The sequence below is a fragment of the Cupressus sempervirens genome, chromosome 3, assembly GCF_028749045.1.
Source record: "Cupressus sempervirens isolate cs-2001-9-10 chromosome 3, ASM2874904v1, whole genome shotgun sequence".
Taxonomy (NCBI): domain Eukaryota; kingdom Viridiplantae; phylum Streptophyta; class Pinopsida; order Cupressales; family Cupressaceae; genus Cupressus; species Cupressus sempervirens.
The window spans coordinates 716844586-716860438 of record NC_143120.1 but is presented as its reverse complement, the minus strand read 5'-3'; the positions used below and the strand labels follow the sequence as shown (position 1 = coordinate 716860438).

General features: G+C 34.3%; 1 protein-coding gene across 1 annotated transcript in view; it reads left to right on the top strand.

Moving 5' to 3' along the window:
• EBS1 (EMS-MUTAGENIZED BRI1 SUPPRESSOR 1) overlaps positions 1–15853 on the top strand; it is a 189500-nt gene that overhangs the window by 28188 nt on the left and 145459 nt on the right. The window contains exons 2-3 of the mRNA XM_089821668.1: positions 7853–8281; positions 8450–8603. Of these exons, the coding sequence (XP_089677794.1) occupies positions 7853–8281; positions 8450–8603 (583 nt within the window). The remainder of the gene's footprint in view (positions 1–7852; positions 8282–8449; positions 8604–15853) is intronic.

Sequence of the window (15853 nt, the reverse complement as noted above, 5' to 3'; positions counted from 1 at the left end):
TGAGATTTAATTATCATCTCATATCCTCTTTTGACACTATATTTTCCGTTCTTTAAGGCACCCCAAAGTAATTTATCCCTCCTGTCTTTGTGATTAACTTGTGTATTTTTAAGAAATTGTTCAAAAACTTGTTTTTCCTGAGTTGACAATTTCTCCCTTCAATGGATTCCCACTTCCAATCTCCATGTTGTTGATCATTAATTATATGTTTGTGGTCACTTACATTTAGTCTCCACATATCTGTTAGAGTATTTTTAATATTAGCTGGTAGGTTAAGGCTATCGGATGGTGGAAACCCATCCCACGAATCTTTCCAAAATAGAGCATCCTGACCTTGGCCATGTCCCAACTAAGATAATTGGATATAAGGGGACAACATCGCGTCATGAAATTCTAGGTTCTTGATCCTTTAGGCGGGTTTCTAGTTTGGAAAAGAGATCAAGGATTCAAATATTTGAGAAATAATTTTTTTGGTCATTTACTTTTGTATTCTTGATACGTCCTCCAAATTAGTTTTGCTCCTAGCCCTCCATATCTTTGTGTCTACATATACTGCCCCATGTGATCAATGCTTGCTTCTTCTTCTTTTCAGTACCTTGCCAGAAGAACTTCCTTAACTTGCTATATACGTTTCTTTATACTCCCTTGAATCCCACATCAACCTTAGAATGATGTTTCACCAATCTGCTGCACTACTTTGATATAAATATTGCTATTCCTCAATTTGTGAAGCTACTTATCAAAATCTTATTAAATAATGTACCAAACATACCACTGCCAGGATCCGAAATCATCACGTTGTCATAACTATCAAATATGAAGACATAGTAGTATCTCAAGGAGTTATAAACACCGAACAACTCTTTAACTTTAAATGATCTCCCATGGAAGTGCAAAACACCCAACATAGGCACACAAGAAATCATATCAACACATCATAAGCTGCTGGTGTAAACTAGAACAACTCTCAGGTCTGAAAAGAGAGCTGAAATCAATGCCATGTAATATATCCTGCCAAGGTAACTCATAAAGGACGACACTAACAAACTCTCTGCCAATCATGATTTGGGGCAACAAAGAATAATCAATCCAACCTAAAAGTAAGAGTCTCAATATCTCCCCTCATGAAATTCCAGACAAGAATCTGATCCATTACTCTTGAGAAAATGGAATAGACAAGAATCCAATCCATCAATATTGAGAAAATGGAATAGAAGTCAACATAACAAACCTTGACATCAAAAAACCAATAATTACCTTTGTACTCAACCACTGAAAGCATGGCACTAACAATTAATCTCCAATTGTGAATATCCCAATAAGCCCAACTTACTATTATCAATGCAACATCATTAGAATGTACACATAATAATGTACACATAATAATGTTATGAAGTGATTGTAGTAATTCAAATTTCCCCATGTGTGGAAGTGAAGAATAATTGAGTTCTGCACAAAGGATGTCCCACAACTATCTGCACTGAAATCATCCAATACATAGGAATCACGAGTACTTAAGTAGTTGAAAATCCATCTCCTATCAAATCATATCTACCATTTATCATCAACCAGAAACTACTCATCTACTAAGCCAAAGAATCCATCCAGCTCATATGTAGATCAGAATTGAATTCTTACGTAGGCTGATCAGTAAGCGGGCAATAACACTATCTCTAGAAATTAGTACACTCCTCCTATCTTGTGACTAAACCTCATCACTAGGAACTGTACCTAAGTTCCAAATTATGCAATCAATTCCATTATCATCACTAGGTTCTGAAAGAACCCCCATCTAGCTGAAAGAATGAATTATTAAATGTCTAATCAACATCCACCTCAAGCAAACAATTGTCAACTGAATATTATCCAACTCGTACTGAATTTCTGGCCAGCTCAAAATTTTATTACATGATCTTTTGGGACAGTTATCCAAATCATAAGTCTATTGTATCCTGTCAAATTCCTTAATCACTTCCTTGAATAAACTCAGTCCTTCCTCTGTTTTCTTGCTTGTTGAAATGATTAGTGATTACTATATTTTTTACTTTCTGAAGAGGCATCTGCGTATTATCCTATATCTCTTGTGTATTGTTAAGCTCCCTTGCGAGCTTATTAATCTCATCCTCTGTTTCCTTCTATTTATAAGTAAAACAAAATATATTAATAATATATCATTATATTCATAAAATATTTTATTATTACTAGAGCTGCTAGGAAGGGGAAGAGGAATATGTAGACTATTTTGATATTGTACTTGACATTTGTATTTGCTTATATTTTTATAAAGACAATTTGCTATTTTTAGGTTCCTTTAGAGTCTTGACTGTGGATACCATCAACATTTCACACAAGGATGCGATTTTGTTGCATATTTTCATTTATATTTATCTAGATCAGCTTGTTTAGTTTGATTACTCATTAACTGACTCGTTATATGCATCTCATCATTGAGTTTTACAAAAAATGAATGTATTTCCGATTAAATTTAAGCTACTTTTCAAGTTCCTGATATGTTCCCAAGAAGTTTCTGACTTTACTCCTATATTTCTCGATTTTAGTTTTGTCCTTGGTGATAAGTTATCTGTAACAATATTTTGGATTATTGTTGAGACCCTCTCGAGTTCTGCACAATGTCAATGATGAAGAGTGACCTAGAAAAGAATAGAGAAGGTTGTCCCCTCCTTCAGAATGGTTTGCAACAAGAGAGAAGAGCCTGCTACTGACTATACCACTAAGATGAGTCTGCCACTAACACTCTTGGAATTTGCAAAAACTGCCCTTTCTTGTAGTCAAAGACAAACAAGAACATTTGCTACGATTTTGAGGCAAAATCGGTAAACCGTCCAAATTATTGCAATTGAGTACACCAAAACTGACTACAAAATAACATGATTTGAAGTTTACAAAGTATCATTTTTTTGGGAAAATGACAAAAATCTAAAAAAAAAAGAATCCCTGTTACATTTCAATTTTAAAATACTCCTTTATAATGATCGTTGCAATTTTCAGTTCATCAAGGACGATGAACCTCAAGGGGAATGGTAGGTTACATCCCAATTTTGACCCAGCTTGAAATATAGACGTTGAAGTTCACATGAAGTCAGTTGGTAGTTTAATTTGATATAATCTGGCGAAATGGTAAGATAGTTGTTATGATTTCAAGTGAAGATGACATGCTAGTTATTCGTTAATTGCGAATTCATGGAATTAAGACGAAAGGTTAACTAATATGATTATTTATAATTTATAATTTAATTACAGAGAAATTCCTTGCAGGGAGCTTGTCGAAGGGGTGGAAGCATTGTCAGAAAAGAATTAGGCAGGGCATCACCATCATTGGACAGACAGGTAGAGGACCAAGCGATTTGTAACAGGACTCATCTCTGGAACTGCATGAGTTGTTAATAATTAATTAAATTTAATTAATTAAGTTTAAATATAAACGTATTCTTAAAAGATTCTAAATTATCTTTCGTCATAATAGTTTATATATGTGCATTTGAATATAAAAATATTTTGGCATCTTTATATGTTAATAAATTAATAGAATGATGTTTTAAAAAAAAAAATACTTATAAGATTTTAATAAATTTTCGAATTATAATAATATTTGTGTTATTTTCACTTTCCAGCTCTATTGTTTCTAATTTAATATTCTTTAATGTTAGCACTTAGTCATCGATTTAAACATTAAATAATATTAATAGAACTTTTTCACCTTTGTTCCAACGATTCATTTTTCCATTTGATGGAATTCAAAGCGCATTTGAGTCTTGTAACGGCAGAAGCTAAGAAGCCATTCATTATCTTTTTATATGGTTGCCTTGTTGTTTTCAGACATCACCAACAGGGACACCTGTCTGTTCTTGTTTTTGCCATAGTCTTAGAACCTCACTATTTTGCAACCCGAGTTTGTCTATTTGCCTTGTATCCTGTTATATCCGTCTCAAGTTCTTCTTTTGCAAATACGTTTAACACCCTACTAAGATCCGTCGTCCATTTTGCAAAACTGGTTGTTCTTGCCTAGCGCGATATCATACCTCTGAGGTTACATGATATCATTCTGAATAGCCAGGAACAATCGGTTTTCCCGGGTCTAATTTTAGATTTAACATAAGCATAGAATTCAGTTATAACTTCGATTTCATAGGAAGGTAGTTACATCATTCATGTTCATGTGAAGAAGATTTACCGTTAAAATCCGTTAAACAAAATTTCTTATCTAATTACTTGAAATACCATTAAATGAAATAACTTCAAAAATTGAAATCACATACCTCGGAAAAATGAGACTGAAAATCATCTAAGTATGCTTCTACAATCACCCAAGTTAGTCCACCAATACACTATAACAATTTCTCAAATCGACTGCTATCTCAAAAATCATTTGATGAATCTCACTAAATACCTATATAACTTAAATTAGGGCATCACATATCATCTTACCAATTAGGGCATCAATTACCATTGGTTTATTTAGGGCTTTTGGCATTGCTTTACCACTTAGGGCTTCCACGACCACAGATTCAATTTAGGGCTTCCGCGACAACGAATTTTATCCAAGTTTTCTGCAACGACGAATTCAATTTAGGACTTTTGCAACCACAGATTCAAGTAGGGTTTTCGATACCACGGATTCAGTTAGGGCTTCCAATAACACCATATCAATTAAGGTTCCAACTGTCACGCAATCAATTAGGGCTTCGGATTTCTTTTCGTTCCGTTTGCTTATCTGTGACAATTTCTCAAGATTAGATAATTACTTATATTCAATATTCATTTATATGAAGTAAAATGATGATAACAATGAAATACCTCAATTTAATCTTACCTTCTCATAAACAAAAATGATAATACCTGTTTCCGATAAACAATTGATTTCATGGCTTATCTTTGTTTGATGCATATCTGACATCTTGAGAGAGGTGAAACATTGCCAGGGGCTTTACCACCCAACTTCGGACCACAATATATATATCCCCACATGATCTCTAACGAGAAACGCCCTCCCTACTCGGAATTGACAGGGAACATCTTACCATTCACTGGGCATCATGATATATAACACGCCATACGACTTGGCAGCAGGAGATCATCATAATAGGAATATGCATGAGCTATTATTAATTCATATTAAATGATATATATTAAAATGCCATAACTGATAATACTGGTTCTTATTGTTGATGAATCTTTCCTCATGCCCCCTCAACCTCATCAGGCCTCCAAGCTCGTGATTTCCAGGTGCTTGTTTAATATTAATAAATTCACTCTTGCAGGGTATGAATGTTTGTAATACATTCTGAACTGAATTAGTTAATCACAGTTTTTCATTGCATATCCATATCTTTTATACATGTTTAATACTTTCTTATGAATAAAGAAACATTTATGGTTTAAGGCAGTTTTCCAAGCACTAGAATTCTTTTACTGACCACCTCGATTCAGTTTGCAATTATATTAATGAAAAAGAGACACATTGAACATTCTTGATTCAACAGTTGCATTAGAAAGAAAAACACGATTGGCCATTCTAAATTCGGCAACATTCTTACTTGTCTCCTATGCTTATATATTCAACCAATTTTCAATATATATATCCTTGAAAAACAAATTCTCAACACACACAGATACAACAGATGAACTTATCCAACTTGCGAACTAGAAAAGAACAACTCATTGCACTCACTAACCATCAACAGATCTTTAGATCGGTGTCTCCTCAGTGCCTGAACTGTTACATCTTATACCTATTCATAAAATTAAGACTCTACATTCTCAAAATTTCCTTGGTATTCATAGTTGATCATTATAACTGTTTGTTTGTTTTGAGAACATAGCTTTTCATGACAAAATCTACAGATTTAAGACATACGTGGTTTGATAAAGGTACAGTCTGTATTCAAAAGTATTTTTGAATTAAGTGATGGCAATCGGTAATATCAGACAATGAATAAGATGAGAACATAAAGTTTATTTATTTCCTTTATCGGCTTCTATCATAATCATCAACTACTTTATTAGTAATCATGTAAACAAGCTCTGTTGGCATTTTCTAATATTCTGAGCACAAGGTAAACATCAGGACTCTATTCTGTGCACACAACTCTTACATTTTGTATCAACCTGACCTAGAAAAGACAAAAAAACGTGAGTAAAAGAACTTAAAAACAATTTAGCACATCCTTACTTGGCTACGGAATACTGTGTGCCCTGCTTTGTGAACTCTTCAAATAACCGCTGAATCCGCTATTCAGTGATGCGCAAGATTAATCTTGTGTAAGCTCAGAGGTATGATATCATGCTAGGAAAGAATGATGTTGCAGGTGATAACGTTTTGCAGAATGGACGACGGATCTTAGTAGGGTGTTAAACGTATTTGCAAAAGAAGAATTTGAGATGGATATAACAGGATACAAGGCAAATAGACAAACTTGGGTTGCAGAATAGTGAGGTTCTGAGACTATGGCGGAAACAAGAACAGACGGGTATCCTTGTTGGTGATGTCTGAAAATGACAAGGCAACCATTTAAAAAGATAATGAATGGCTTCTCAGCTTCTGCCGTTACAAGACTCAAATGCGCTTTGAATTCCATCAAATGGAAAAATGAATTGTTGGAACAAAGGTGAAAAAGTTCTATTAATATTATTTAATGTTTAAATCGACGACTAAGTGCTAACATTAAAGAATATTAAATTAGAAACAATAGAGCTGGAAAGTGAAAATAACACAAATATTATTATAATTCGAAAATTTATTAAAAATCTTATAAGAATTTTTTTTTAAAAACATCATTCTATTAATTTATTAACATATAAAGATGCCAAAATATTTTTATATTCAAATGCACATATATAAACTATTATGACGAAAGATAATTTAAAATTTTTTAAGAATACGTTTATATTTAAACTTAATTAATTAAATTTAATTAATTATTAACAACTCATGCAGTTCCAGAGATGAGTCCTGTTACAAATCGCTTGGTCCTCTACCTGTCTGTCCAATGATGGTGATGCCCTGCCTAATTCTTTTCTGACAATGCTTCCACCCCTTCGACAAGCTCCCTGCAAGCAATTTCTCTGTAATTAAATTATAAATTATAAATAATCATATTAGTTAACCTTTCGTCTTAATTCCATGAATTCATGATTAACGAATAACTAGCATGTCATCTTCACTTGAAATCATAATGACTATCTTACCATTTCGCCAGATTATATCAAATTAAACTACCGACTTCATGTGAACTTCAACGTCTATATTTCAAGCTAGGTCAAAATTTGGGATGTAACAATCCCTAACAGAAAATTCCATGCGAATTGCAGAATATTAGAAATTTGTTGAGGTGAAAAGTTGACCAAAACCTAACACAAAATTTGAGGTGATAAATTGATCAAAACCAAACAGACAGCTGACACAAAATCAAAGACACAAATTAGTATGTAAAGCATTGTTTTCCTCTACATTTATGATGAAGTGTTAGAGATTGTTAGTATACATTTCGCTAGTGTTTTCATTGCATTTCTAGAGGAGTAAACACTTGGATATTTGATGGATGTTTGCTGCAATTTGGCTTTCCAAGCTCAGAATGCATATCTTTCATTTTTAATTTCTTAATTATAAATTGTTAAAGAATAGAAAAGATATATTAGAAAAGGATACATGTTGAAGGAATGACATTTTGAATAGATCACTGACAGATCTGTTCAAATGAATCTTCCTTACAGAATTTTTCTCAATTTGGATTTTCCATTATGTTTGTAGCTCTTAACTTTTTTTATTGCTTCTTTTGTGTTTCAGTCTTATATACATTATTGATGAATCAATACCTTTTGTTGTTGATTACAGTGAATTGCTGGCAAATGAACAAAGGGATCTCTACTGGGAATTTGTGAGACGTTGGCTTGAATCTGATCATCATCTGGCAGCAACAAATGCAAGAGATTGCTTCCAAGAGATCCTGAAACATGGAAGCTTCCTTCTAAGCGGAGCATTGGGATCTTTTTTTGAATTCTCTCTCATTCTTCGATCAGCTTCTCCGAAATTGGTGCTTTACCGGCAGTTAGCGCAGGAATCAATATCATCATTTTCGCTGTCACAGAAAGAGCATGAAGACAAAAAAAATATTTCTTACCTTGACATGGAAAAAGAATTTGATAGATGGGAATTGAACAAGAACCCAAATGCTCTTGATGGGAAATGCTGCTGGGTTGTTCTTGGATCAAATATTTTGTTTGATGTTTCTGAGTTATCTGCCTGGCTTAGTGTTCCAAAAGCGTAAGTCATGTGTCTTAATGTTCTACATAATTTGAAAATCAAAAGAAGAAATTTTTTTTAATGCTCAATGCAATAAATTACAGAACTATCTAGCGATTGAGATTCCATGAGTTTGAGATTCCATGTCATTTTAATGAGTTGATTGAGAATAATTTCTTTTAATGGCAGTTTGGAAGATTTGACAGAAGAGCCTGAAATTTTTGATTTTGATCATATTTATCCGGAATCAAACAAGAGGAGTCCTACTGCGATTTTGTATGGAGCTCTTGGGTCGAGTTGCTTCGCAAATTTTCATAAGATCTTAGCTGAGGCATCAATAAAGGTTGACTTTTAACATTAGAAAACTTACAGTATGTTATTTCTGCTGTGTTTTACTGATAACCTGAAGGAAAGGTTTTAGGGTCCTGAGGTGGGTTTATTTTACAAAGTTTTGATTTCAATCCATGTAAATTTGTGGGTAATACCTGTTGGTTTATTGATGGTTCCAGAGTAGTATATGATGCTTTAAACACTGATTCATAGCCATATCTTTTAGTTATCGGAATTTCTCATATAAGATTAAATTTCTGGTGAAACAGACATTCTATCGTTTGCTAGTGATGTGCTTGGTTAATGCATTGTTTTGCTCTCTGACACAGGCTAGTCTGGTTGGATCAACATGTAGATCATACTAATCATCAGGAGCCATTAGAAACAGCTTATAGGTTAACAAAATGTTTAATTGTTGGACAATAATTTCCTCAGGTCAAAACCTTTCAAAAAATATTCAAAAGTTTTCCATTTATTTTAGGAAACACGAGAAGACAGATGAAATCAAAGACTTCTGCTTGAAGAGCTGGTTTCATGTTCATCAAAGAGGTTTCTCATATGTGCCCATATGGCGAATTTTTTAAAGACTGACATGACTTAAGCTTCTGGATTTCTTGTTTGCTGGTTAAAGACTAGTTGGAATCAATACTATATAACAAGGTTGAGAAACTTCGACTTGGCAATAACTCGTCTGGCCCAAAGAAATTGAAAAACTCAGCAAAATAATGGGCACTTTTATCGAACATTTAAAAATATATAATTTCTTAAAATTTTCTAGAACACACATAGACCAAATCTGTAGAACATATACTGATTTGAGAGATCAACCATATATTAATCAAAATTTTAAATTTTAAATTACATTTTTATATTATTACGTTTAAATTTTTACATATATATAAAATTGTAAATATATATAAAATATTAAAATGCATAACTGTACAGACAAGATTTTTTTTTTGATTGGTAACAAATGTACAGACATAAGATTTTTACATGACTGTAATGTAAATAATAAATATATATAAGATTAAAAATATATTGGTGTGTAGATAGTTATTTTATATTTACATATAATGGTATATTTTTAACTTTTAAAATTAATAAATTACAGACATACAATATAACAATACAGATATTCACAGGCAAGAGCCTACAACACAATGGTAAATTGTGAGCCTCTTATCTGGGAGGTCTTGGGTTTGAAACTACTTGAGATTAACTAATAATCGTAATAAATAATCATAACAAATAATAATTAACCTTGGCTTCAGCCTCTCACCAATTAAAAAAAACAAAAAAACAATACAAATATTCACACACATTCAATACCAATATATTACAAAATACAAACTATTTTCCATGTAATAAATAAATTACAGACAAACAATATATTTTATAGTTTTTGATCAGACAACATATTTTATATTTTATATTTACATATAAATAATTAAAAAGCTCCAACATTTCAGTTCAAATTTTTGGAAAAGTTAAAACAATTTTTTTAAAATATACGAATATCTTCCCGAGGCGATGTTGGAGACAATTATAAAATTCTTGAGATTGCGCTTTTCCCTCGAGTCAGTTTTTTCTTTAGCTGTGTTTTCTTGCATTTCCTTAACTTCCTTCCACCTGTGTTCACAAAGTGGCTTCCTTCGAAAATGAAGCTGCTGTGTTTTCATTTCTTCCACACTGAGCATTGTCTTCTACCTGCATCAAGACAAAATGACAAAAACACTAACTTTTGTCTGTCTTATTTAAAATTAAATAATTGCACTTTATTAAATGATTTTTGTTCTAAATATCATGTGTTTTGGTGTGTTTTTGAGGGAAAACCGCTGGGATGTTGTGGAAAAAGTCAGATTTGATTCAAATGGTGATTAAATTGTTTCTGGTTTTCTTTGGCAATATCTCACGAGATTTGCGATTTCACAGAGATTTTCAACTATGCTATGTAATGTTCAAAGTTAAAATATTGGGTGATTATCTTTTGCATAATGATTGGTGGGAATAACTACCAAAAGCAAGTTGTTGTTAGCCAAGTCACAAGGTTTGAATTCAAATTCGAGTTCGTCGGTCATAAAATTCGAATGAAATTTGGCAAGGGTAAAAATTTGGAAAAAAAAATTCGACATTAAATTTTAATTTTATGTATTTTTTAGTATTAGTAATATATCTACAAAATTGTTAGAATAGCTAAACATTGCTAAATAATTTATCTAAATAACTCAATCTTAGTTAAAAATAAATACTGTTATTTGAAATAACAAAATTATATTATCATAAAATTCGGATGAAGTTTGGAAAGAGTACAAATTTGTTGAAATCTGAATCTCATGGATGAAATTCGACGAATCCTGTGACTTAGGTTGTTAGAATCAAAATTTCAAACCTAGCTGCAGTGTTTCCAAAGGTTATTAAACAACCGAATATTTATAAAATTTACTTCTCAATCTTCAAACAATAATTGAGTATATCTCACTCAAGATATTCTTCTTCTTCTTTTGGTATGCCATTTGAAGTAATATTGTCATTGAGAATTGCTATGGAGAAAATACAAAATATAAAAGAAAATTTGTCTGCGAATGTGTTAGTTAATAGATTGTCCCTGTTGATGTTCCTTGGTATTCCACTCTAATGCCCAATTGATAGGGAAGCAATTGTTGTTCAACAATTGGAACACCTTGGTTGCACTTGGTACAGCTCCCTTGCGTATGAGATGTGCAATGAATTTTGTTTGAATCCTAACTAACATGGGTATGCTCCTAACCTGAGAGGAAAAGAGGGAGTATCCAAACCCTTCATATCCTTAAAAGGTTTAGGAAGGAAAATTGGTCTGCAATTGAATATAAACCCCACTCACGACTATGAATGAATTAAATTTCTAAATCTTTCTTCTAACTACACATGCAATTACGATACTTCCATGTACATGATTTGATAAATGCAATTGATTACATATACACATGCGAACAAATGGTGAAAGGAACACAACCAAGGCACAGTAACTCTCTTATTACCATTAACTTCAAATCAAAGAAGGTTCAACTTCACTTCAAATTCAAAGTCATTCAACTCAGTTCATGTTCATTTCCCATATGCAAAAAAACACAAATATCTAACTATTTTGAACAACAAACAATGGTAAAACTCTCGAGTATCACTCAGTTGTCTTAGCAACTAGGGGGAGATTTTCACACTAAAAATTTGCTTGTTCTTTTCATTGATTTTCAAAACATTACATATAGACCATTTAACTTCTGACCGTTACCAAAGATAGCATCTTCGAGAATATATAAGAGAAGTCCCAGAATGGGAGGGGGATGACACTTGTCATTTTGGAGAAGAGCAATAATTAAGTCTGGGAAGCTGATACGTTTCAACTTCCATCATTAGCCAGCTTGGCACTTTCTTGAGTCACCTTATACTTTTCATAGCCCCTAAAGATGGTTGCAAGATCCTTGACATTGGGAATCTGCACATTATATGAACGAATCATTCAAAAGTTGTAGTCCATGGCTCGCCCTTTTTTTGCGTTGGCCTGAGTTTGCAACTTCTTCGACACCTTTGTCTTGTCAACATCCCATTTATTGTGGTCAACTTGTGGAGTTCGAAGATGTGAAAGTTGGCGGGGTGCTCCAATTCATTTATGATATCTTGATATGTAGTCTTCATATGCTTGATGTCAACCACCTCACCATCTTTGCTTACATGAGACTTTGTATACTCTCTCTTTTAAATTCGAGGGATCGCATCCAATATAATAGAGTTTCATCACTTTTCTTCAGGATCCTTAGGCTGATGGCATTTTCAACCTTCAAATTCATGACCTGGCAGTAGAGGAATCTCTTGGGAGAAGTGCTAGCGAGGTGATCAATTGCCTGATATATTATGAAAGTCTTTTATTGGAAGCTTTTAGACGGGCTTTAGATATCTCCAACTCTTCGAGCTCCTCGTCTATATGCTTGTTAGTGAACTTCCACATCCCAAACATGGAGTCATGTCGGACAAGCCCCATGTTACGTGCCCATACATTGAAATCTGTAGGGGAAAGGGATGCCATATCTTTTCTCCTGGGGCCTGAGCTATCTCCATGACAATATGGCAGTGTTGGTATCTTTCCCGAGAGCAGCCAAGGTGCGTGACTTCTTCGTTTTCTGAACCGGGGCGGAGGGTCATGCTGTCTGAATAATTAGATCCTTGGTGGGAGCACTTTCCTTTGGTCTTTTCCTTTTCTTTTCTAAGGTACCCTCTAGCCATGATTGTGCGGCTAGGACGTTGAGCGAGGACTGGAGAGAGTCCGCATCGAAAATCTTTCTTGTCACGAGAGGGGTCTATTTTGCTTGGAAGAGAAAGGGATTACAACAACGGTTTTAGTAGAAACACTAGTGGTGGGAGCTTTACCTTGGTTGCTCGGGTTTTGTAGTTCATGTTGTTTCATTTCACGATCATCTCCAATAAAAGGTTGATCGCCATTAGGGTCCATCTAGATTGATCACTTGAGCACTTGCATCCTTCTCCGACTTTTGATCCTTCCCCTTGTTTCCTTCTTTGTCCTTTTTTGCTTAGTTGTCCCAATGTTAGGGGTCGGACCACCTTCGCATGTTGGCTAAACAGGGATGTTCTTCTTGGGTGGCTGGTCTCCTCCACCAATAGTTTGTGCGGGGCTTGGTGCGAGAGATAAGGTGGTAACAAAGTTAGCTGTGGCTGCAACATGGGAGACTTGTGTAGGATTGGAGGCAGAGGGCTATGCGCTAGTTCTCTTCTTCATTGCTTTGGTCCACTCTACCCACTTATCTGTTCTTTGAATGATGCCAACCATCAATGCATCCAAGGTTTGAGCTGTAGGTTCTGCAGGTGGAGTAGAGTCAATAAGAGTATCTATGACCTCCATCAAGTATGTAGACAACTAAATATGTCGCCCGTCGTCTTCAATCCCTTCAACATCGGTTTTCACTTTGTATGTTTCACTTGTTGAATTGTCAACCTTGGAATAGAATCTCTCTTTGCTTACCAATTCAGTGATACAATCTGCCAAATAATCTTTGAGCTCAAGCATGTTCCTAAAGCTTGATCCTAACTGTAAATTTTCTCTAACATAGTTCATTAGGTCGAACTTGAGCCTTAATACTTTGTAGGACTCCATCTTATACTTATCTCTAAATGTTTTAAACATGTTTTTGGCATTTGACCTTGATGCACACTAGAAGGCTCCCACACTGATAGGAAAGGGAATACCCCCTTTCGTGAATCTGAGCATAGAGTGTTTACTTCTAGAATTTGTGAGGACAACTCCACCAAAATGATTCAATCATCTGGGTATTGTGGCAGTTTCCACGACAATTGATTGAATCCACCTATCCCGATATTAGAGAAAGAGGGGAACTGGATGAAATAGATGACAAACTGAGTGACAACGGAAATAGCTTTAGGAGATAACCTCCTTTCCGAACAACCTTGCAGTTTTGGAAACGACCTCATGGTGAAGGCACTGTTCATCCTAGGAACTCCACATAACTCTTATGTAGATGGAGATTAGCGTAGAAATTATATGCTTGAATCTCCTCATCAAATTCTTGGACATGGGGCAAACCGAGCCATAATTGGATGGAAGCTAGTGCATAAATAAAAAATGTGGGCATAAAGATTTGCCTTTGAACTTTGGCAATCTGCAACCACAAGGCTAACTAGTCGCTCGGAATTTGCGCCCAATCTATATATTCATTGTCCATGCACACTACTTGCACCAATTAGTAATAATGTTCAACGAAATTCAAGGCATCTTTGTTGCCCTTCAGTTGGTGCAACAAAAGTAAAATATCTATGATTTCCTACTTCAATTTGGTGCCATACAAAGTCTTTGACAGCTTGCTTTTGTTCCCCTTCGGCGTCTAGAACCATGTGGCCAACAAATTCCATTTATTCACAAACTTCTTCTCATTAGAGCTGGACAAATAGTTCCAAAAATCCATTTCGTTAAACACTTGGCGTGTAGGTAGTTGGAAGCAATTCTGCATGATGCTCCTATCTATGGCAAGCAACACCTCGTTAGTGGACATTCCGATTTGGTGTGTGGATGGGTCGCATCGAGTTATGTACTCGTATGAACTCTAGAGCTTTTACAACCACTAGGAAACATGTAGCCTTCCACAAGACCGCCCTTAGTTTTCGGATAATCGGGTGTAGGGGTTTAGAGTCCAACCTTCTATGTAGATCACCTAGGTCGTAGAACCACAAGTGGGTGTCACTTATGCTCTTCAACTCACTATCCATCCCATTCAAATTATCATACCCTGTGAATTTGGTTGCCGTAGCTCTGAATTTATAGCAAATTGCAGTAGCTTTACTTTGTTGTGAAAATAAAAGATGCTTGTTTGAGAAATAATGATGAGATCTCACCAAATCTGTTTTATAAACTTTCCTTATGAGATTTTAGCTCAAATTTCCTACGCCGCAAGAATGAAAGGCATTTGCATTAAATGGGAAGTGACCTTTTTTGATTAACAATCAAATTCACGTTTAATGCCTAGTGGTTAATAGCTGGAAAGTGATGTCATTGAGTCACATCACTTAAAATTCACTTAAAAGTCAAGTCTCTTCAACATGGGAGCAACAACCTATTCGCTTTCTCGATTCCAACTTTAGCTTCTAAGTTGGTGGTTTCCCTTAATCATGTAGTATCCTGATCTTGCCTTTGCTTATACTTTTTGGCAAGGTCACCGGGAGACGGGGAGACTTTGAGGTCTCCGGTACTGGTACTGGTACCGGTACGGCAATTTTCCAAATAGGAGACGGGGGTACTTGGAGACGGCAATTTTTTTTTTTTTTTTTTTTTTGTAAAATAAATTTTTAATAGTTTAAACTTAAAGAGTCTAATACTAAAAGTAAATACAAAATTTCAAAATTTCAAAATAGTAATACCGTAAGACTAAAAGACTAAAGTAAATAATAAATTAATAATACTAGTGTTGTCACATTAAAAATTAAAATAGATTCATAGAGTCAAACTGTCAAAGATTATAATAATAATAAGCAGTCAGATACAAAAGTACATTACTGAAATAGATTTTAAAACCTGACAAATTGGCATTGCTACAAAAAATTCGTGAAAATTATTGAATTATTCAACATCAATGCATGCATAGAGACACACTTAGGATTTCTATTTTCTAACTAAGAGTTAGGATTGCTTAGTTTAAAAGGGAGTAAATCATTTTGTAATAGTGTTTTTTTTCCAGTTACACAGATTCAACTAACAAAGAT